General features: G+C 30.1%; 2 protein-coding genes across 4 annotated transcripts in view; one reads left to right on the top strand and one right to left on the bottom strand.

Moving 5' to 3' along the window:
• LOC130891952 (division abnormally delayed protein) overlaps positions 1–15438 on the bottom strand; it is a 55711-nt gene extending 40273 nt beyond the window's left edge. The window contains exon 1 of one of the 2 annotated variants that reach the window (XM_057797074.1): positions 15122–15438. In XM_057797074.1, coding sequence (XP_057653057.1) covers positions 15122–15293 — 172 coding nt within the window. In that variant the 5' untranslated portion in view covers positions 15294–15438. Of the gene's footprint in view, positions 1–3296; positions 3660–15121 lie in introns of those variants that run through there. The other variant, XM_057797075.1, reaches the window with a different exon arrangement.
• The window catches only part of LOC130891951 (histone acetyltransferase KAT2A), a 61716-nt gene extending 38032 nt beyond the window's left edge, over positions 1–23684 (top strand). The window contains exons 1-13 of one of the 2 annotated variants that reach the window (XM_057797072.1): positions 16552–16695; positions 16749–16995; positions 17050–17143; positions 17199–17344; positions 17395–17666; positions 18199–18503; positions 19083–19324; positions 19394–19602; positions 19671–19891; positions 22039–22275; positions 22346–22491; positions 22561–22651; positions 23475–23684. In XM_057797072.1, the coding sequence (XP_057653055.1) occupies positions 16694–16695; positions 16749–16995; positions 17050–17143; positions 17199–17344; positions 17395–17666; positions 18199–18503; positions 19083–19324; positions 19394–19602; positions 19671–19891; positions 22039–22275; positions 22346–22491; positions 22561–22651; positions 23475–23668 (2406 nt within the window). In that variant the 5' untranslated portion in view covers positions 16552–16693 and the 3' untranslated portion in view covers positions 23669–23684. Of the gene's footprint in view, positions 1–16551; positions 16696–16748; positions 16996–17049; positions 17144–17198; positions 17345–17394; positions 17667–18198; positions 18504–19082; positions 19325–19393; positions 19603–19670; positions 19892–22038; positions 22276–22345; positions 22492–22560; positions 22652–23474 lie in introns of those variants that run through there. The other variant, XM_057797073.1, reaches the window with a different exon arrangement.
• The last annotated feature ends 536 nt before the right edge of the window (positions 23685–24220 follow it).

Here is a 24220-nt window from a genome sequence, read left to right as displayed (position 1 = left end):
GACGTGTGAAAAATGAGAATTTTTTCAGTTTTATCGTTAAATTTATATGGAAAATCGAATTTTGAAAATTTTGATAATATCGTTTATCAAAATACATCTCTTCTTCTATCTTTTACAAAAAACGGGAACTCAATATTAATAATATTAACGGATATATAAGACGTATTGAAAATTATATATAAAAATCCAAATTACTCAACCGCCATTTTGAATTTTCAAAATTTGAAAACATCATCTTTTTTAGAAAAATATCCTTCACATTTCCGCATTATATCAATTTTAAATTATAATTTTTACCATACTTTCCACGTTAATGAAAAATTTTGAAAATTCTATTTTCGAAAAATATAATGTAAATTTTTTTTTTTTCGAAAATATAGTTTCACCACGTTATAGAATATAAAATTTCCCACAATTTTGATCCCTACAATTTTTTTGTACGAACAAAAATAAAAAAGTTATCGTAAAATTTTTAAATATCTGATATCCTAACCTAACTTTCATCGAAATTTATGAGAGAATAAAAACCCTTCAAAACCCGTTTTATCTACTATATTGCCCTACATACCTTCATGACCTAGATCCCCATCCCCCGTTTAGCTCCTGAGAGAGCAATATCTACAAATTCCAACCCCCCAATTCTAATCAAATTCATTCAATTTCCTCCCATTAATCTCGTGGATTCCTTTTCAATGAAGCGCGCATTCGATATCACGATGCCAAAACGTCACCAATAAGATTAATAGGGTGAAAAAACAGAGGCGGGGCTACTAAATTAGTTTTTCTTTATCTAAACTATATAAAATGGATATACCCTGTATATACAAGAAACGATGATTTCTGACACATAATCACGCGAAGCGCACGTGACCTGTCGAAAAAGGGGTGATTGAACAGGGTTGCAATAAGGGACGCGAAAATTTTAAAATTGGAACATGACATGTAGTCATATGTTAATCAAAACTTTTACACTTGGCAACGATGTATAACATTGATTGAATGCGATTATACAACGTTGTCACGTAGATCTAAATAATTTTGTTGTTAAAAACACGTGTATTGATATTATAAGTTTTTAGTGATTTCTTATGTCATTAGATTTTATATTTTAATGAAATTAAATTATTTCTTATTATTATTATTTTGTTAATACTGTTACTTTGATTTTTTTAAGAAGTTAGTAAGATTTACTATATATTTTTTTTGGGAGATATTTTAGAAATAAAACACAGTCTGACAACACCGCACAGAAGTGGATGATTGTGTAGTTATTGCTTTTTCATTCTAAACTACGTCTATCTCTTTCTACTTCATTGATTGCTATCGATGTTATTTGGAATTGTCTGTGTTATATAAAAATTAAAAATAATTTGATTTTTAATGATTTGGTACGAGATATTTGTTATATTGTGCAATGTAAACTTAAATAATTTGTTCTTTTGGATGCAAATGCGGAAATAATCATTATAATTACATAAAAAAATAGAAATTAAATCAAATACGAGGATGTTCATTTTGAGGAAATATATATAGGGTTGATTACTAATATTATTTTGTTATATTTACATGAAATAAAGGTGATATGTTGATCAGTGTACAATTAAAATACCAGGGGATCGTATAAAACTTCCGAAAATCACATCCAGATGGGGAAACAAAAAAAAATGTGAACCGTAAACGAGATTATACATTTAAATGAGGCAGTAACAGATTTTCCCGAATTTTTAAATTCAACAAGTTTTTCTTGCCGTCTAAAAAACTCGTATGCAAATTTCCCTTTCATTTTTTTTCGTTTTTTTGACATTGTAGTCGTTTCAAGACGCTGCATCTGCGAACTCCGGAACTACCCTTCATAAATTACCCTTTTTTTTTAACCGCCGTCAAAAATTCTTTCTACACCGTAAATAATTGATTCGAACGACATTTTCGATACATAAAAATAACAAAAAAAAAAACGAATATACACTAAAATTATTTTATTCTACGTGGCAACGTGGCAGAATTGCGTTTAATCAATTTCACACAACGTTGCCAAGTATAAAAATGTATCATCTTTATGTAAAAGTGTTTTATATTAATCAGATGGTATTTCATATACAGGGTGTATACTAAAAATTTAAAATTTCAACTTACGAGGTACGTTCAATGATAAAGACAGTAAATTACAATTATTTAATGATCCTGGCATATCGAATTTTTACAGTGTATATTTGCACGAAAGGAAATCTGAGCTAGGGTTTTCCCGGGTTTTCACCGCGCGTTTGTATGTATGTGGAAATCGCCTTCATCACTACATTTATCATAGCTGGAAGGAAAACTCGGTTGTGGGAAATTGAAACGATATTTTAAAAGTGGGTGGAGTTTTTCTTACAATCCGCGAAAAATGTTTACGATTTTTTCACTCTAGAATCGTAAATTGAAGGGGTGCAATAAAGGAAATGATGATTTGTATTGGGGTTGAACCGAATTGGCATCAATTTTACCAAAAAAAAAATTGAATGTAAAATACGACTTTTTGATCGTTACCTGTATATGGTATCGATGAAATTAATACATAGAAATGAAGCTAACGTCATTTAAATATAAATGGTGTTCAATAAACTGGGTATCAAATCACAATTTGAATATTAATTTCTTGTAAACAACTCGTATAAATTTGCTCCCACGTTTGGGTACTTTGTATAGGCATTTGCATACCATTAAAAAGGACTAGACGACATAAAAATAACGATGAACCCGCGGCTTTTTTAATTATACAGGAAACTTTCCAAAATAAAAAAAAAAAACAAACAAAAAGAAACGATTTAATACCCGATTTATAATAAATAACAAATATTATAATGTGGAACAAAAATTAAAACTTGACAACACTGTCACTTATAACAATCATAAATTTTTTAGGTAGGAAGTGTAATTCTACTTCAGAGAGAATATTTAATTTTTTTATAAAACGATTACTTTGGATATATTTTCAATACTTTTCAGTAAATAAACATGTATCTTAATGCCTTTTTGCTATAGTGTAACAAATATCATACATTTTAATCAAAATAATTAAATGAGGTTAGGAGAAGTTGAAGTAAATCAAGCAATTACTTATAAAAAAACATATTGTTTGCTTCTGATGTAATCTATTCATGGAAATACCGCAAACATTCGTTTAATTATATACAATTTAATATAAATCACTATACAAATTACATTTTCAATTATTCAAAGTTCTAAAATTAGTACGCGTGCTATTTTATCTCTCCCTGTATAGATATTAGCTATTGGAAATGACTAAATTTACTTACCAAATATGTTAACAACAGTTATCAGCATATTTACAACGGAATCCTCATATTACAGCATCTAAAGATTGATTTAAACCTCGAACTTCTTAAATGTAAATTTACCATAAAAACAACACTGCTTTTGACGTTAGGTATTAATATGGCGCCTAAATAGGAAGTTCAAAGTTCAACAAAAACTCGCCTCGGCTAAACAATCAAACAACAAACACTTCGTGAGAAAATTTATTGGTTTTTCACAACCAGTTTATAATCCCCACGCACACACCTACACTATAAGGGATAAAGGTAATTAACACTTTTCTTACACAAGAAAATAAACGTTCAATGAAATGGCGTTGTAAATACTTATTCTTATTTAATAATGAGTATCTGTCATTCAAAAGTAGATACCTGTAAATAGTTTGATTTAGTATAAATGACGTACGGGTAGTTCACAATAGAGAGCGCTACTGTATTACTAATTAAAGTTTCATAATAATTGTATTATTATGATTCAGTAATATTGATTTCTTATTAAATTACGTTTAGATACAACCTCGTATATATTTTATGTTTGATTTATTGTCAGAAATGAACGTTTCAATTAAGAAAAAAACGACTTTTTACAAAACAAACCGCTACGAAATTGACGTTAAGTTTTTATCGTCATCATCTTAATAATAAAAAAGAAGAATCTTGAAAGCGGATATAAAACGTGCCGCCATAACGTTTAAAAATAATAAGCTAGAGTGATGTGAGGTATGACCTCACCTTATAAGTCTACAAAATGGGCACACACCCACGACTGTACGATACGAGAATCATTAATCTCACCATCTCTTGTATATATTTCATTTAAATCGCCATTTTGAATGTAATTTTTATATTAAACAATAATTAAGATATAAAATGTACCGGGTGGGCAAATATGTCAACCACTAGAATGGTATTTGAATTAAAAATAGCAAAATTAAACTTTCAATGATTATAATGCCATCTCTTGTTTAGATTTCATACTATTTTTACTGTTCATATAAATTTAAATCTATTTTTACTAATCGTGTCCGGATTAAATGTGTTTATTTGCCCTTTATGTGAGTGAAGGGTAAAAGCGAAGTGCGCCATTTCGAGATTTGCCAGATGTGTACTAAATAAAAACATCTGTTTCAAATTTTAATTAGTCCAATTAAAGAAATGGAATGAATTTTGAAGATACATCTACAAACGTATCCTTTGTTCATACGTGTCGTATACATACACCAAAATTAATTGATTCAATACTTTGAGGTTAGGTTAGGATGTAAATACATTTCTAATTAATTCGTATAATCGAATAGTGAAGTTAGATTTGAATTTACACGATTTTGCAGTTAAATAAATACGTAAATAGAAATCGAATAATAATTTACCCAAGTAAATAAATGTCGTGGAAATGATCACAACGTTAAAAACAAGTTTTACTTTACAATAATCGCCGAAACAAAATGTGGAACAAATAAGAAATCACGTACAGACTCTCCTGCTTTTTGAAATTGCATTATTGATACAATCGAACCTAACTGGTTAGCGGTGTTGTCGTATCTACTTTTACGTATTAGATTCCCTACGAATGTTGGATATTCTTGAATAAGTATATTATTTTTAGTTTATAAATGTTCCAAGTAACGAAGATCGAATGTCAAAATGTCAATTGTCACTCATTTTCCACAGAATAAATAGCTACCCAACTTAAAATCACAGAGCTGTCTAAATGTAAGGTTGGTTGCCTAATGTGTTAAAACGATTATAGACAGTTATAAATAAAAATATTTTTTATTGATTTTTATTTTTAGTTTATAAATGTTTCAAGTAACGAAGATCGAATGTCAAAATGTCAATTGTCACTCATTTTACACAGAATAAATAGCTACCCAACTTAAAAACACAGAGCTGTCTAAATGTAAGGTTGGTTGCCTAATGTGTTAAAACGATTATAGACAGTTATAAATCAAAATATTTTGTATTGATTTTTCATATTTAGTTACAAATATATTGTCTTAGGTCCGTCTCGTGCATTTTCGTCGATCTCCTTAGGGCTCAGCTGTTAGTTGAGACGGATTTAGTGGGATTTTAAGGGACTCAACGTCCGAGGATGCATTTGTTTGCTTTTAATTATAAGTACACTGCAAAAAATTAAATAGTTTTTGTCTCTACAGCCATAAGATAAACTCTCTTTGTTTTAATTCATTATCTCGAATTTTATTATTATAAAACATGAATTGCGAAATCTTAAATTAAAATGTCGATTTAGATATTAAGAAGCTGATTCCTACAACTCGTCAAGAATTATTATTCTTAACTCAATTTGTTTGTAAATACCAGTTGGCAACAGCTGACTAGTCGCTTCTCGCAGATTTATATCCTTTCTTGGATTGTTTTGAACAGATTATTTTGCTGAATAATCAACAAATATTTAGGTAGAGTTTTCTGTAACCGATAAAATTTTTTTCGATATCCCATATATTTATAACGAAACTGGCAACACCGCGACTGTTGGCCTGGTTGCGTTTCTACCGAAATAAACGGCCATAAATGAGAAGAATACGTCGATGCCGTCGCTGATATATATATATAAAAACCGGTCTGGTAAAACTTTTGCACTTTTCGACATTTTTTTGCCTTTTTTGGTTACTGGAAGTATTTGGTATATAAGAAGCGAGTCGTATAGACGTTTCGTGAAAAAATGTGATACTTACAATTAAACTAAAAGATATTATTCCATTTAAAGTGAAAAAAAATATTATAGAACAAAAAACAAATATTTTATCGTCAGTTTTGTCTTATATAAGAATACATTATATAAAAAACGTAAGTTATAAAACAAATAATACGTGCAGTTACAATTCTAAGGTCATAAATGTCTCGGCTCGTACGCAAGCGTCGTAACTCTTTAGGAAATTAGTAAGCAGTGTTGCCACTTCATTGTATCTCTTACTCTATCACGTATTTAATAATTTATTCAAGACAATTAAAAATTGAACTAAAATTATTTATAATACGACGTTGAACAGTCAAATGACATAAATTGAGAAAAAGTCTTGCGACACATCGGTTTGTATTATTAAATGCGCATTTTTTTCAATAATAAATTATACAGGGTGTTTGCGACGTGATCCAATTAGATATTATTTAGTTTTTTGATGGACAGGTATGGTTAGAAATCACATCCCCTGATCTGACGTCGTTAGACCCGTTTTTGTGGTGATATGTCAAAAGTATTATATACAAAACTAAACCCCTTAACTTAGAGATATTGAATAAAATTAGAAGTTGGTATTGATACAAAAAACACCCTGTATCATTTAAAAATACAAATCGGCGTTTTTCCCAGCCTTTATTTATCTCATTCGATTATTACACAACCCATTATACTTTTACGTTTATTTTACCGTAAAAAATTGCTACGTGGCAACGCTGTTGACAAATACGACGAGTCATCAGCTTTGTTCGCGGGTGATAATTATAACCTATATAAAATTAATTCGTTATATTATAAACCTTTTACAAATTTCAATTTACTAGGGAATTAAGTTAATTGTTGAAAATATATTTACGAAAATGAACGATATTATATAGAGTTTAAAATTTCGTGCCGTTCTTTTGGTCGATTTCAATCTGGTGATTTGTGGATTCCAATATGGCGGAACAGAATATAAAAAAAGCGAGGAAATTAATTGAAATTTTGCGACATCACTTGTATAGTTTCTCTAAATATATTATTACATCACTGACATGTTCTTGTGTATTAATAGAATGCAAATTGAATCACGTTGGGAACGTTTCTGTGCATATTTTTGACATAATTTCTCCATTGAAGTTTATTTGTAAGAAACGGCATTTAATCCATTTCCCTTTCTACATGAATAGTCGAAGAAAAGCCCCAAATAAAGAACGTTTTATTAATAGAATAATGCCTTTATATTTAACCTCCATCAGATATTTCGGGGGGGGGGATAGAATAATTTGAAAATTTGTGATTGAAATTACGTTGATACGAAAGGTTTGAAAATCAGTTTAATTGGCGTTAGAAAGGAACGGAAACTGGACGTATTAAGGTGAATTTGCTCGAGGGAAGAATTTCTCGTACAGGTATCGACTTGTTTTTTTTTTTTCGAATGACTCACAAATGCCGCGGTAGTATATTTATTACCTGGCACGAAAAGGCACTGGCGATTTAAAATTCTTGGGAGAAATCGGTCAGACTGAATAACTGTAATAGTAAATAAATATTTATTTATATTTTCATTACACAAAAGGAAATACTAGGTTTTAAATTATACGTATTAAATAAATGGTCTAAATTACCGTGTGTCTGCTGTTAGTCCGGTCAATGTGTGTTAAAAAGTGTCGTAAAAAAATTTTGACACATATTGATGAAATTACGAATTGTTTTGGACTAATTTGGAAAAACTGATGAAAATTTTTGATAAATATGAAATTGACGAAGATTTTAATAACCTCTAAGACGTAAAAAATATATTATTTGCTAGTCTTTGATATTATGAAGAGTTTTAACGAATTTTAAAATATTTCAATGTTTTGGAAAACTTTGGAAACTTCTTTAAAACGTTCTAAGACATTTTAAGACTATTTTTTGAGATTTTAGGGCTTTTTAAGACCTTTCAAAACATTTAAATGACTGTGAAACATTGAAAAGTGTTTTTATATTTTGTATGATATATTGTTAAATTATTTTAAGACATTTCAGGATGTGTTTTTGACATTTTAAGAATTTTAACACATTATTAACGTATAAATATCGAATAAGGCAATTTAAGACATCGAAAATCGCTTTTAAAACATTGTAAAACATTATAAAATGTCTGAAGATGTTGTAAGACATTTTTCAAACAATGTACGGCAATTTAAGAAACTTTTATACATTGTAAAACATTTTAAGATGTTGCTGGGTAGTTTAAAACATCGGAAAAGGTTTTTAAAATCTCTATTTTACATTTTAATACATTGTAAGGCATCATAAACCAATCTAAGAACTTACAGGGCAATTTAAGACATGGAAAATCGCTTTTAAAACATTGTAAAACATTATAAAATGTCTGAAGATGTTGTAATACATTTTTTTAACAATGTACGGCAATTTAAGAAACTTTTATACATTGCAAAACATGTTAAGATGTTGCTGGGTAGTTTAAAACATCGTAAAAGGTTTTTAAAACCAGTATTTTACATTTTAATACATTGTAAGGCATCATAAACCAATCTAAGAACTTACAGGGCAATTTAAGACATCGAAAATCGCTTTTAAAACATTGTAAAACATTATAAAATGTCTGAAGATGTTGTAAGACATGTTTCAAACAATATACGGTAATTTAAGAAACTTTTATACATTGCAAAACATTTTAATATGTTGCTGGGTAGTTTAAAACATCGTAAAAGGTTTTTAAAACCTTTATTTTACATTTTAATACATTGTAAGGCATCATAAACCAATCTAAGAACTTACAGGGCAATTTAAGACATGGAAAATCGCTTTTAAAACATTGTAAAACATTATAAAATGTTTGAAGATGTTGTAAGACATTTTTCAAACAATGTACGGCAATTTAAAAAACTTTTGTACATTGTAAAACATTTTAAAATGTTTCTGGGTAGTTTAAAACATCGGAAAAGGTTTTTAAAAGCTCTGTTTTACATTTTAATACATTGTAAGGCATCATAAACCAATCTAAGAACTTACAGGGCAGTTTAAGTCATCGAAAATCGCTTTTAAAACATTGTAAAACATTATAAAATGTCTGAAGATGTTGTAATACATTTTTTTAACAATGTACGGCAATTTAAGAAACTTTTATACATTGCAAAACATGTTAAGATGTTGCTGGGTAGTTTAAAACATCGTAAAAGGTTTTTAAAACCTTTATTTTACATTTTAATAAATTGTAAGGCATCATAAACCAATCCAAGAACTTACAAGGCAGTTTAAGACATCGAAAATCGCTTTTAAAACATTGTAAAACATTATAAAATGTCTGAAGATGTTGTAAGACATTTTTCAAACAATGTACGGCAATTTAAGAAACTTTTGTACATTGTAAAACATTTTAAAATGTTTCTGGGTAGTTTAAAACATTGGAAAACGTTTTTAAAACCTCTATTTTACATTTTAATACATTGTAAGGCATCATAAACCAATCTAAGAACTTACAGGGCAATTTAAGACATGGAAAATCGCTTTTAAAACATTGTAAAACATTATAAAATGTCTGAAGATGTTGTAATACATTTTTTTAACAATGTACGGCAATTTAAGAAACTTTTATACATTGCAAAACATGTTAAGATGTTGCTGGGTAGTTTAAAACATCGTAAAAGGTTTTTAAAACCTTTATTTTACATTTTAATAAATTGTAAGGCATCATAAACCAATCCAAGAACTTACAAGGCAGTTTAAGACATCGAAAATCGCTTTTAAAACATTGTAAAACATTATAAAATGTCTGAAGATGTTGTAAGACATTTTTTAAACAATGTACGATAATTTGAGAAACTTTGGGTAGTTGCAAAAGGTTTTAAAAACATGTTTTAGGAATGTCAAACGTTTTAAACATACTCAAGAACTGAAAGGGCATTTTAAAACATCGAAAAACGCTTTTAAATCATTGAAAAATGTTTAGACATGCTCCAAGACAATTTACGACAATGCAAGAAACTTTAAAACATTGTAAAATATTTTAATGGCACGCCGGATGGATCGGGACATTGAAAAAGGTTTTTACGTCTTCAGAAAAACATCGTAAAACATTTTTTTTGATATTTAATGGCGTTTAAAGCCTTCTAAGACATTCTTTTTCTACAGGTTAGCAACAAAATTGACGTTGAATACGAAAATTTGCAGCAAATTGTTGTTTTCGTCGATTCTCGTTGTGTAAACATTTAAAATGGCCGAAATAGTTTCTATTCGGGTAAATATCGACCGTACTATATTCGTTTTACCGCTTCTGTTGTTATTTTGCATTCAGCTTGTAAATCAAAAGACACACGACACCCCAATAGATTAAAAACGTCAAATAATCAACAAAACAATTTGAGCGCGACTTCATTAGTTGTGGGAACGTCGAAACCGTTTAGGTAGACGATTATTTAAATTTGATCCAGTTCGAATTATGAAACGGAAGCAAATAACTCCGTCGAGCGAAAAAAAATATTCCAGTCGATCGTTTCCGACGGACATTTTTTGTTTCGGCACCGAAAAACTCAAAAAAAAAACGGGCGCGGCTATCCGGAGGACCCAATAGAGGCGCACGGCCCGAAAAACCGACCCTTGAGCTCAGCAAACTATAAAAGAATTATCGTCAAGCTAATTTACGTCTTACGAAAGGGGTCGTTTGGATTTTACGTCCGAAAGATAAATTATTAGAGATGGAAATGTGTGTTACCGAATTCAATAAATGTCAACGCAGTGGAAATATTGATAGATCCGTACATGTGTATCTGAAAAGTTGTGAGGAATAAATATTGAAACGTTTTAAAGACATTTAAGACGTTGGAAAACTTTAAGCGCACATAAGACACTTGTAACGAGTCGTAAAACAGTTTGAGAACCGCTGTAAGATCTTGTAAAACAGTGTAAGACATTTTTGGTCATCGTAAGTCACTTTAATGATCTCTAAGACATTTCAAAACATTGTAAGACATTAAAAAACTGTCTCAAAACCGCTGTAAGATGTTGAGAGACATAATACAAGGTTTCTTAATGTTTTGAGGCGTTTTTTTGCATTGTAAGACTTTCTAAGGAAATGTAAGACGTTTAAAAACATTACAAACATTTGTAAGACATTTCAAGACGATGTAAGAGTGTAGAAAACAGTTTGAGAACCGCTGTAGGATCTTGTAAGACATTGTAAAACATTGTAAGACATTTTTGGTCTTTTAAAACATTGTAAGACATTAAAAAACTTTCTCAAAACCACTGTAAGATGTTGAGAGACATAATACAAGGCTTCTTAATGTTTTGAGGCGTTTTTTGCATTGTAAGACTTTCTCAGGGAATGTAAGACTTTTAAAAACATTTCAAACATTTGTAAGACATTTCAAGACGATGTAAGAGTGTAGAAAACAGTTTGAGAACCGCTGTAGGATCTTGTAAGACATTGTAAAACATTGTAAGACATTTTTGGTCTTTTAAAACATTGTAAGACATTAAAAAACTTTCTCAAAACCACTGTAAGATGTTGAGAGACATAATACAAGGCTTCTTAATGTTTTGAGGCGTTTTTTGCATTGTAAGACTTTCTCAGGGAATGTAAGACTTTTAAAAACATTTCAAACATTTGTAAGACATTTCAAGCCGTTGTAAGAGTGTAGAAAACAGTTTAAGAACCGCTGTAGGATCTTGTAAGACATTGTAAAACAGTGTAAGACATTTTTGGTCATCGTAAGCCATTTTAATGATCTCTAAGACATTTCAAGACATTGTAAGTCATTAAAAAACTTTCTCAAAACCGCTGTAAGATGTTGAGAGACATAATACAAGGTTTCTCAATGTTTTGAGGCGTTTTTTGCATTGTAAGACTTTCTCAGGGAATGTAAGACGTTTAAAAACATTACAAACATTTGTAAGACATTTCAAGCCGTTGTAAGAGTGTAGAAAACAGTTTGAGAACCGCTGTAGGATCTTGTAAAACAGTGTAAGACATTTTTGGTCATTGTAAGCCATTTTAATGATCTCTAAGACATTTCAAGACATTGTAAGACATTAGAAAACTTTCTCAAAACCGCTGTAAGATGTTGAGAGACATAATACAAGGTTTCTTAATGTTTTGAGGCGTTTTTTTGCATTGTAAGACTTTCTAAGGGAATGTAAGACTTTTAAAAACATTTCAAACATTTGTAAGACATTTCAAGACGTTGTAAGATTGTAGAAAACAGTTTTAGAACCGCTGTAGGATCTTGTAAGACATTGTAAAACATTGTAAGACATTTTTGGTCATCGTAAGCCATTTTAATGAACTCTAAGACATTTTAAAACATTGTAAGTCATTAGAAAACTTTCTCAAAATTGCTGTAAGTTGTTGAGAGACATAATACAAGGTTTCTTGATGTTTTGAGGCGTTTTTTTTGCATTGTAAGACTTTCTAAGGGAATGTAAGACTTTTAAAAACATCACAAACATTTGTAAGACATTTCAAGACGTTGTAAGAGTGTAGAAAACAGTTTGAGAACCGCTGTAGGATCTTGTAAAACAGTGTAAGACATTTTTGGTCATTGTAAGCCATTTTAATGATCTCTAAGACATTTCAAGACATTGTAAGACATTAGAAAACTTTCTCAAAACCGCTGTAAGTTGTTGAGAGACTTAATACAAGGTTTCTCAATGTTTTGAGGCGTTTTTTTGCATTGTAAGACTTTCTCAGGGAATGTAAGACGTTTAAAAACATTACAAACATTTGTAAGACATTTCAAGACGTTGTAAGAGTGTAGAAAACAGTTTGAGAACCGCTGTAGGATCTTGTAAAACAGTGTAAGACATTTTTGGTCATCGTAAGTCACTTTAATGGACTCTAAGACATTTTTAAACATTGTAAGTCATTAGAAAACTGCTGTAAGATGTTGAGAGACATTTTAAGGCGTTATTAGTTACAGTAAATAATTTTATTGAACCCTATACCTTTTAAAAGGACATGTGAGTTATACAGAAATATTTTAGGAACGTTTTACGCATTCGGGCACTAAATATAACCTAAAATACTTCAATGAAAGTAAATTTGCACGCGCCTGGTGTACATTGAAAACATCGACGTCGTATCAACATTTAAAAATACTTTTTCTGAGTATAAAATGATTTAATACACTTCAAAACAAGCCCTGAAAATAACTAGTTTCATAAAAATAACGATCTTTTCACCAACGCAGGTAATTCTGGCGATACCATCGTCTTTCAATGTCCTTCCTCCTTTTGTCGGTCAGTTATCCTTAAATCATATTTATGACACTCCCACAGGTAAGGTATATTACAAAATGGAAGACAATGGAACGCGGATAGTCGCAAACAGGCTAAAAATCCGTTAAGAGGGTGATTCATCACTTAACAGTCGGCTAACTATGACAAATTCATCCCTGGTATAACCATAGAGGTCATAATTTACGTTATCTACGTATTTTACAACCAAAAATTGAAATATAGTTACGGAATATACCAAAAAACAATAATGGACGAAACGAAAATATTTCACGTCAACGTTTATAGTTACTACACCCTGTATATTCACTAGCGGCTTCTTTAAATATCATCGTTTGTAGTTGATTCACTTTTCCTAGCGCACGAGAATCAATTATATCTTAATTAAAACGAATAACTAGTATAGTACGTTTCCGAATATATACGCGTAGTATATCAGCTCCCGTACTAACAGAACATCGGTAATAATAATTATTGAATCGAGTTTGGAAAAAAAAACGAGTAGAACGAGGTAATGTTATTCAATTAACATCACAGATGGACGATTGACAATCAAATAGACTATTGTGACTTATGTCGTTTATAAATCTTATAACTACATTCCATTGTCGATTGTTTTCTATACGAAACGTTTTGAGGTTATGTAATTATTACTTGGAATAACGTATCCCGAAATCGGCAACAATGCCGCGATAAAACATTCGATTATATATTACACAAAATTCGTTTCGATACCTAATAATCGAATAAATTATTTTGAATTTTTATAATTTAGCGGGAATATTGACCCCTAAATACGTGGTTCAATTCCTGACCTCCCTTATTCAATAATCAAGATATTCTAACGACGTTGCCATATCACACGCATTCCAACTAAATCCAAGACGGTATTTTAAATATGAACGTATATACAGCTATCTTTATCTAGAAAAGAATGCCCTTTTGTACACGTATATTCGAAAGAATGAATAATCTACCTGTTTTATATAATCCTACCTGTTTTTTTTTTGTTTACTGTTGTAGTAAATATATAAAAGATTCCCCATAAAGGTTTATATGCATGACTAGGTCTGAAAGGCACATTAATAAATTTTAAATAGTCTTTTCGGGTATTTATAAGATTTTTATGTAAAAAAAAATATAGACGAAAGATTTTACAGATATAATTACGAGATACACGCGGCAACAATGTACTGTCATTGGTATACTACGAGAATTTTTTTATCATTTATATGTTATAAATAATGCGAATATTCTATAGAAATTAGTATAAATACTTTAAATTCTTATAAATTTATATATAAAAATAAATTTTAAATTGTCTGTTGTGTAATTTCTTCATTTTGGTAGCCGAATCGCTCTGGTTCGATTTCGACTAAAACCAGCTGATTTTAACGTCGGTTGTAGCTGGCGGCGTTGTTGCCAGAATTCCTCACACTTTATAAAAATAATACTGATGGATATCATTTGAAATCAATTTAATTTCCTATTATATTATTTACGCCCTTAATATAATGAAAATATTAAAATAACAGTCATCACATTAAATATTTTCTACAAAATGGCGGTGATAATCAGAAAAATTTTTATATAGCGATGTAAGAATTGAAATAAATATCTTATTAAATGTTCAAATTGGACGATTGTTGTGAGGAAAACTTCCAAATAACATTTCCAGTTCTATAAAAAAATTTTCTCGTCTTGGCAACAATGGATATAAAAAAAAACTCGGCAACAATTATTTTTTTTATAGTGTATGTATTCTGATTTGTTTTTTAGTGTATTTCCTATATTTGTGTATTGGTAGATTACGTCGACAAGCAAGAGATCAATTCAACGATATTTTCAAAGTCGCGGTTTAAAATAGAATATGAACTTTTGGTACCTTTCATTGAGACCATAGTCACAGTGATATTTTTCAAGTTTAAGAATTGTCCGACGTGTGTACAACTACTTTCTTCAATCGTTCTCTTGTATCTGATGTTATCCACATTTTTACCAAACACAACACACAGAAACACCAAAATAATGGTCGTACAAATAATTATTACACGCATCTTGTCGGGGCGCCAAGTTTTTCGAAATATACGGATCGTCCGATTACGAACCGTACGGTCGCGTCTTGTTCTCTACGATACGCGTACTGATCTATATCCCACCGACTGAACGACTGAATTTCGTCGAATGCCGAATGGCTAGCAAGGCGCGGATCTCGGTTGATCTGTCTCTGGCGGTGTTGTCAAGTTGATGTTGTTATCGTGGGTGAAGACAAAAATTGATGATGAGCCGGTTTGCATCAAATTGCTTGCAGCGGTGTTAAAATAAACATTCTAATAACGATCTTGAGTACTATATATGTATTTAATTATCTTTTGTTTATTTTAAAACTAATTTTTTAATTTTCACATTTCTTAAATATATGAGTCTTGTTATTTATTCCATTAATTAATTTCGATTCAAATTTTAATGTTGAAATAATGTTTTTTTTTCTCAATTAAGGTTTGAAATATTAGCTTGATATCAAATTTCGAAAAAATAATGGAAGAAAAACATTTCAAGTAAATTAACACAGCGTGTGGTTAGATTTAAACAAAATGGCGGTCTCGAGGTTCAATGTTTTCTATTTAGACTATCAAATTAACACGAATATTTTTGAGTCTTTACTAGTTTTTCTGTTAGATACATTCAGAAATTATCTATCTAATGATATCAAGATGATGATACAGGAAAAAAAGGAGTTACGTGGTTTGCGACTAAAATTTCTTTAATGAAATAAGTCTAATAATGAAAATATAATATAGTTTTTTTCAATAGAAAACAAACTTTTAATGAAAAATCAATATATAAAATGATTTTAAAAAGCACTAAAGCACTAAAATAACGAATATACCTACATTTTTAATCTTATTACTTACATATAGGCAACTAACTTTACGTTGAAATTGCGCTACCATCTATTGCGCGATAGACAAACAATTATAAAATCGTATATCAAAACGATGAAAAAATAGTTATAATTTTTTTACTATTAGAAGTAACTAACATAAAAGCATTCAATTATTCCATTATTGATATTTGCAATAACATTAAATCTTGTATATAAATCACTAACGATTTATCATTGATATTCGAAGAGAATCGATATATTGCCTGAATGAATCAAAGTTAAAAAAATATTTAGGAATTCTTTTAATAATTTTAGGAGGAATTTATACACAATCACGTAATAGTTTTTGAGTATTGATATTTAGGATAATTAAATTTTTTTGGATGTATAACAAGAACGATTAATAATCGACATTTGACATATAAATCGATTTACCGAAATCGATGTATTGTTTGACACTCCAAATATATGTTGAATAGTGTATTATTCACCCAAGCAAGTTAAAAAAGTGAAAATAACTTTTATAAAATAGAATTAAATTGTGTACAATTGTTATATAATCGAATATTTATGTATACCAATACCTAGTTATCAAATATCCATTTGTATTTTTAAATTGTTATAGGTTATGTTTTCTTCCTTCAGCTGATATAAATTCGACTATGTCAGATCAAGTTACTGACCCCGCAGATCCTTCTGGTAGTAATACCAAGGATCAAACAGGTCAAAAGACGTTAAATTTCCAAGGAAAAACTGATCAGTACGCTTCGAGATTAATAAATTTACAGAGAATACAACAGAAGAAACAAGCCGTTCTTTCGTTGCCATATAATAAGAAATTATTAAAACTAGCAGTTTATTCCAAATGCCAGGTATAATTCATAAATTATTATATAATAATTTATGTTTTTTGAATGTGTTTTCAGGCTGAAAAATGCGATTGTATCGGTTGGAAAAGGGTGGATAGTAATCAACAGAATCCCACGTTTACGGATCCTTGTAGATGCGAGCATCTTCTAGGTTGGTTCTTATTGCAAATATTACGCGTTTTTTTCAATTATTTTCTTTATTTCAGAGATGCATATATCACATTTGGTGGATAAACCGGAACAAGAACTCAACCGACTTTTGAGTATGGTTGTCGACGTGGATAACATGTATACGGCAATGAGTAAAGAAGAAAACCAAGAAACCCACAAAGTATACTTATATTTATTCAGGGTAAGTGATTTAATTCATTCGTAAATTGGTTTTTATTGATTTTATTTCAGCTATTAAGGAAGTGCGTTTTAACCCTCGATAAACCCGTTGTGGAGGGCCCTTTGGGCCAGCCGCCCTTCCAGAAACCCAGTATCCACAAGGCCGTTACAAATTTATTGATTTACAAGTTTTCTCACATCAGCCAACAAGAATTGAAGACCATGTACGAGTTAGTCAAAATATTGTTCCATTGCTTGAACACTTGGGATTTCCCTTGTCCCAGTAGCCAGAAGCACATCGTCAGCCAAGAAGAAGCCATGAAATACAAAATCGAGTATACGAGGTGAGTGTGAAAAGTTTGTACGATCATTTTTTTGATGAAAGGTGTTAAAATAATTGTTGTCACTTGAAACGACGCTGTATGTTCAATTTTAAGTGCAGGGTCTGTTAATTGTGACTATATAATGTTTGATAATCAGAGGGAAGTACAGATGAAGGCTATTAGTACTTCTGCGATAATTTTCAGACAAATTCAACTTATTTTGCAGTTAAATCAAAGTTTTATTCATCTAAGTTACTAAACTATAATCAAATTTGTTAATTATATAACTCTTAAGGTACTTTTTTGGTTTATTTAGCTTTATAGGTACCTTTTCTAGTTTTATAATGAATATTTTTTGTTAATTCAGCTCTATAAGTACTTTTTCTAGCGTTATAATGAATATTTTAGCTCCACAGATACTTTTTATCGTTTATTTAGCTCTATAGATGGTGCTTTTCGTTGTTTGTTTAGCTCTATCGATATATTTTGTGGTTCTAAAATGAATTTTTCTCGGTTATTTATCTCTACGGGTACATTTTGACTTTTTTTTTAGGTGGTTGGTATTTTGTTATGTCCCAACTTTCTGCGATTCGTTGCAACACTTTGACACCACCATGGTATTCGGAAGGACGTTATTGAGGGCGATATTCAAATATATACGCAAACAAATCATGGATCAATTTTATAGGGAACGGGATACGATGCCTTCCGATAGGAGACAATTTCTTTTAACGAATTTCCCCCCGTTCTTGAGTCAATTGGACGAAGAAATTTACGCATCAAATTCCCCAATTTGGGATCCCGATTTCAAATCGACTTCTTTACATTTTCAATCGTTACTCGATTCGAGGTTAAGGGGTGAGTATTTAAAATATCGAGATCAACCCGTATAATATGTTGAAAAAATTCATGATTTTGGTGGAAAAGCGAATGAAATATCGAATTCCATGTATTATACAGGTTGTCTCATTAAAAACGGACACAATTTCGATTTCCAACTCGTTTTTTCATAATAACCTCAAAAAAATTGGATTACTCCGTATAATATGTCGGAAAAATTCATTATTTTGGTGGAAAAGCGAAGAAAATATCGAGTTCGATGTTATATACAGGTTGTCCCATAATTAATTTCCATTTATGTCTCATTTTTTCTGCAATAATTAACATAACCTCAAAAAAGGCGATCACCCCTTATAATAAGACATTGTTGCGATGAAATAGCGAAGAAAATATTAAATTCGACCTTATATTCAGGTTGTCTCATAAAAAAATCAACGAATTTCGTTTTATAACTTGTTTTTTTCGTATTAACCGACATAACCTCAAAAAAAATCGTCCTTCTCGTATAATTCCCTTCTTACAACGCTTAATAAACTGAATACCCGTTCCCAAACTATCAAAATCGCCGTTTTACTTCATGTTTTCCGATTTTTCAAGGGGGCGCCGGTACTTCCAAGAAAACCGAATTCGAAAAAGTCACTTTGGGACACAGCGACAGGGAAGGCTTCACGACGTCTTCCCTAAATACCACCAAAACCGCCAGAACCTCCGAAATGCCAATCAGAGAAGCCAAAAGAAGAAAATTCGCGTCCGAAGACCATTTCGAAGACATACCCAAAGAGACGGTCGCCGAAATAATCGCCACCATCGACGATCCCAATTACATGACAGGTCCCGACGTGAGTGAATCACTATTTCGTTTAATATACACAGGGCGATTTAAAAAAAATATTTATATTAACGTTTAGATGGTGTTTTCCGAAGACGCTTCCGCCACGGACGAAATACCGAAGTTGGAGGAGCAGCAGAACATCATCCAACTCCACGTCGTCGGCAACAGTCTGACCAAACCTGTCGCCAAACAGACCATGTTGTGGTTGATCGGTTTGCAAAACGTTTTTTCCCACCAACTGCCCCGGATGCCCATCGAGTACATCACTCAGCTGCTATTCGATCCGTGAGTTTTTCCACTTTTTTTTTTTTCGGTTTTTTTTTTATTGGGTTTTCTTTTTTTGGTTTCTCCAGAAAACATCGAACGATCGCCCTGATTCAGGACAACCGTCCCATCGGTGGGATCTGTTTCAGACCGTTCCAGACGCAGGGTTTTACGGAAATTGTTTTTTGTGCCGTTACTTCCATTAAACAGGTCAAAGGGTACGGTACGCATTTGATGAATCATTTGAAAGATTATCATATTTCTAAAGGGATTCTACATTTTTTGACTTTCGCCGATGAAAATGCCACAGGTGGGTCGGAAACTTTTTTTTTCTTTCTCATTTTTCATCCAATTATTGTCAAATTCAGTATTTCATTCGAATTTTATCAAATTTACTGTTTTGCCCAGTTTTTATCAATTTTACTGTTTTGCCATATCTGTTTGGATACATTTAAATTTTGCACAATTTCACCCATTAGTGTCAAATGTGCCATTTTAACCAATTCATTGTGTTTTCAACAAAATTTGATGAAATTTACTATTTTGCCCAATTTTTATCATTAATTTTACTATTTTGTCCAACCTAGCTTATTAGGGTCAAATATACCACTTTGCCCAAATCATTATTTTTAAAAAAATTGTTGAAATTTACTATTTTGCCCAAATCATTATTTTTAAAAAAATTGTTGAAATTTACCATTTTGCCCAATGTTTATCATTAATTTTACTATTTTGCCCAATTTCTATTACTAATTTTGCTACTTTATCCAATCTAGTTCATTGGGGTCTGCGGGGGGCTACGTTTTTAAAAAATTTTACCATTTTGTCCAATATAGTTCATTAGAGTCAAATATACCATTTTGCCCAATTCATTGCTTTTAAAAAAATTTGATGAAATTCACTATCTTGCCCAATTTTTATCATTAATTTTACTATTTTGTCCAACCTAGCTTATTAGGGTCAAATATACCACTTTGCCCAAATCATTATTTTTAAAAAAATTGTTGAAATTTACCATTTTGCCCAATGTTTATCATCAATTTTACCATTTTGCCCAATTCATTATTTTTAAAAAAATTGTTGAAATTTACCATTTTGCCCAATGTTTATCATTAATTTTACCATTTTGCCCAATTCATTGCTTTTAAAAATTTTGATGAAATTCACTATTTTGCTCAATTTCTATAATTTTACTATTTTGTCCAGTTTTTATCAATAATTTTATTGTTTTCTTCTATTTATTTGAATAAATTTTACTATTTCGCCGAATTTCTATTACTAATTTTACTATTTTGTCCAATATAGTTCATAGGGTCAAATATACCATTTTGCCCAATTCATTACTTTTAAAAAATTTGATGAAATTCACTATTTTGTTCAATTTCTATTATTAATTTTACTATTTTGCCGAATTTATTTGAACAGATTTTTGAATGTCGCCCAATTTAGTTAATTATTGTCAGATATACCATTTTGCCGTAATTAGTTAATTTTTGTTAGATATACCATTTTGTCCAATTGTTTTTTTTTACATTTGATGAAATTTACTATTATGTCCGATTTCTATTATTAATTTTGCCGAATTTATTTGATTAAATTTTATTTGGTTCATTATCAAATTTATTACTTTGACGGATGGTTTTCATTAGTGTCAAATTCATTGTTTTACCTTTTGCCTAATCAATGTCATTTATTCACCATTTTGCCTAAATCATCATAGCAAATTTACCATTTCGCCAAATTTCGATCTTCATTCTGAAATTTACCAATTTGCCCAAATTGTTTCTTTCATAAAAAATTTACGATTTTGCCCTGTTTTCGTAATTAGTATCAAAATTAATATTGTGCCCAATTTCAATTTTCATTATCGAATTTACCATTTTGCCCAAATTCTGTCATTGATAGCAAATTTACTACTTTGCCCAATTGCAGAGTGTCAAATTTAATTGTTTTGTACAATTAAGACTTTCCTTACGTCAAATTTACTATTTCGTTCAATTAATGTCATTAACTGAAAATTTACCATTTTGCCCAATTTTTGTCATTAAAATCGGATAACGGATTTAATATTCCGTCCAATTTCCGTTATTGGTATCAAAATTACTGCTGTGCCCAATTTCGATATTCATTATCGAATTTACCATTTTGCCCAATTTTCACCAAATTTCCGTCATTAGTTAGTTTCAAATTTACCATTTCGCCCAAATTGTTTCCTTCATAACAAATTTACGATTTCGTCCAATTTCCTTCATTATTAGCAAAATTACTATTTTGCCCAATTTCGATGTTCATTATCGAATTTACCATTTTGCCCAATTTCGACCAAATTTCCGCCATTACTCAGTTTCAAATTTACCATTTCGCCCAATTTGTGTGATTGACAGCAAATTTCCGTCATCAGAACGAAAATTACCATTGTGCCCAATAAATTAATTAATAATTTTCGATTTGGTTTAGGGTACTTCGAAAAACAGGGTTTCTCCAAAGATATCAAATTGAATAGGGCCGTCTACCAAGGTTACATAAAAGATTACGTCGGTGCTACGTTGATGCATTGCGAATTAAATCCAAAAATAGTTTATACGGAATTTACTAGTATGGTGAGGAAACAGAAGAAATTCGTCAAACAATTGATTTATCAACAACAGAACAACGTTTCCAAAGTGCACCCCGGTTTGACGTTCTTCAAAGAAGGTCGGTAGTACGACTCGCTACTCCCCTCATCCCCGACGCATTATTTTTCTTATTATATTTTATATTGAAGGTGTTCGAAGTATCCCCATCGAATCGATTCCCGGTATAGAGGAGACCGGTTGGAAACCGGCTTCCAGAGCCACCAGGGGTCAGTTATTGGAGGAGTCTCAGGACGCCGACGTTTTAGCGGGACTTTTGAAGAGCGTGCTCAATTCCGTAAGTTGGGGGGTGGGGGGTCGGTATATATACTTTGGGGTTTTAACGAATTATTTCGATTTTGTTTAGGTGAAAAATCACGAGGATTCGTGGCCGTTCAGACAACCGGTCGATAGGCACGTCGTAAAGGATTATTACGATCATATTAAATATCCGATGGGTGAGTTTTTTTTTTTTATATGTACTATAAATATTTTTTTTCAATTTTTTCACATATTTTTCTAAATTGAAATCAATTTTTTTCTAATTTTCAATATTTATTTCGTTTTTTCATATATTTTCCAAAAATTATTCATTTTTTTTAATATTTATTTTGTTTTTTTTATATATTTTTAATATTTATTTTGTTTTTTCATATATTTTCAATATTTTCATTTTTTTAATGTTTATTTTGTTTTTTCATATATTCTCCAAAATTTAATCCATTTTTCATATATTTTCAATATTTTCATTTTTTTAATGTTTATTTTGTTTTTTCATATATTTTCCAAAAATTATTCATTTTTTTTAATATTTATTTTGTTTTTTTTATATATTTTTAATATTTATTTCGTTTTTTATATATTTTTAATATTTATTTTGTTTTTTCATATATTTTCCAAAATTTAATCCATTTTTCATATATTTTCATTTTTTTAATTTTTATTTTGTTTTTTCATATATTTTCAATATTTTCATTTTTTTAACATTCATATTGTTTTTCACATATTTTTTCAAAATGTAACCCCTTTTTCAAATATTTTTAATATTTATTTTGCTTTTTCGGAAATCTTCATTATGTATTTCGTTTTTTCATATATTTTCCAATAATTATTCACTTTTTTTAATATTTATTTCATTTTTGTATATATTTTTAATATTTATTTTGTCTTTTTTTGGATATTTAATGCGTTTATTTTCGAAATTTTTCAATATTCAATCAATTTTTTTTATATTTGTCAATATTTATTTTGTAATTTTTTTTTCGTATTTTCATTTTTCAGATTTGAAAACAATGAGTGAAAGATTGAAATCTCACTATTACGTTTCGAGGCGACTTTTCATCGCCGATATGATGAGGATTTTCACTAATTGTAAATTCTACAATTTACCCGAAACCGAATATTATCAATGCGCCGAAAATTTGCAGCAGTATTTCCAAACGAAAATGAAGGAAATTGGCTTGTGGGATAAATAGATCAATTTAAGAAACATTTTTCTTTGTTTTATTTCCCTCATTCTACCCTTCAAATCAAAAATCGTTTTTTACCGAAATCTCATACTATTTTAATGATCCGGCAACGTGATTCGGTTATATCGACAAGAATATATTCCAATTTACAATCTCCTATTATTTTAATGATTGTTTAGCTGAATCCATGATTAAAATGGAAAATTAAATCAATTTTTACTAAAATTCCATAAATTGGCAACGTAGTGTTCCTATATCTACTAAAATTATAACTGTAATATTTCTTATAAAATCTCGTATTATTTCGATGATTTGGCAGCATAGTTTAGATCATCGAATTGCACTTCGATTATTTAGTTTATATCTATGGACAAGAAAAATTTGAATGTAACGTTGTCATATCTTTATATATAGATATAAAGCCTTTGTTTTATGAATCCCCAAATGTTTATTTGTTAATTGAATTCAAATGTACTTTTTATTTATCTATGAAAACGCTTGGCAACATTGGTTATCTATGTCATTGCCATTAGTTTGACAATTTTGACAGTACTTGTA

This window comes from Diorhabda carinulata, chromosome 3 (assembly GCF_026250575.1).
Source record: "Diorhabda carinulata isolate Delta chromosome 3, icDioCari1.1, whole genome shotgun sequence".
Classification (NCBI taxonomy): Eukaryota; Metazoa; Arthropoda; class Insecta; order Coleoptera; family Chrysomelidae; genus Diorhabda; species Diorhabda carinulata.
This window is presented reverse-complemented; position numbering and strand designations above follow the sequence as displayed.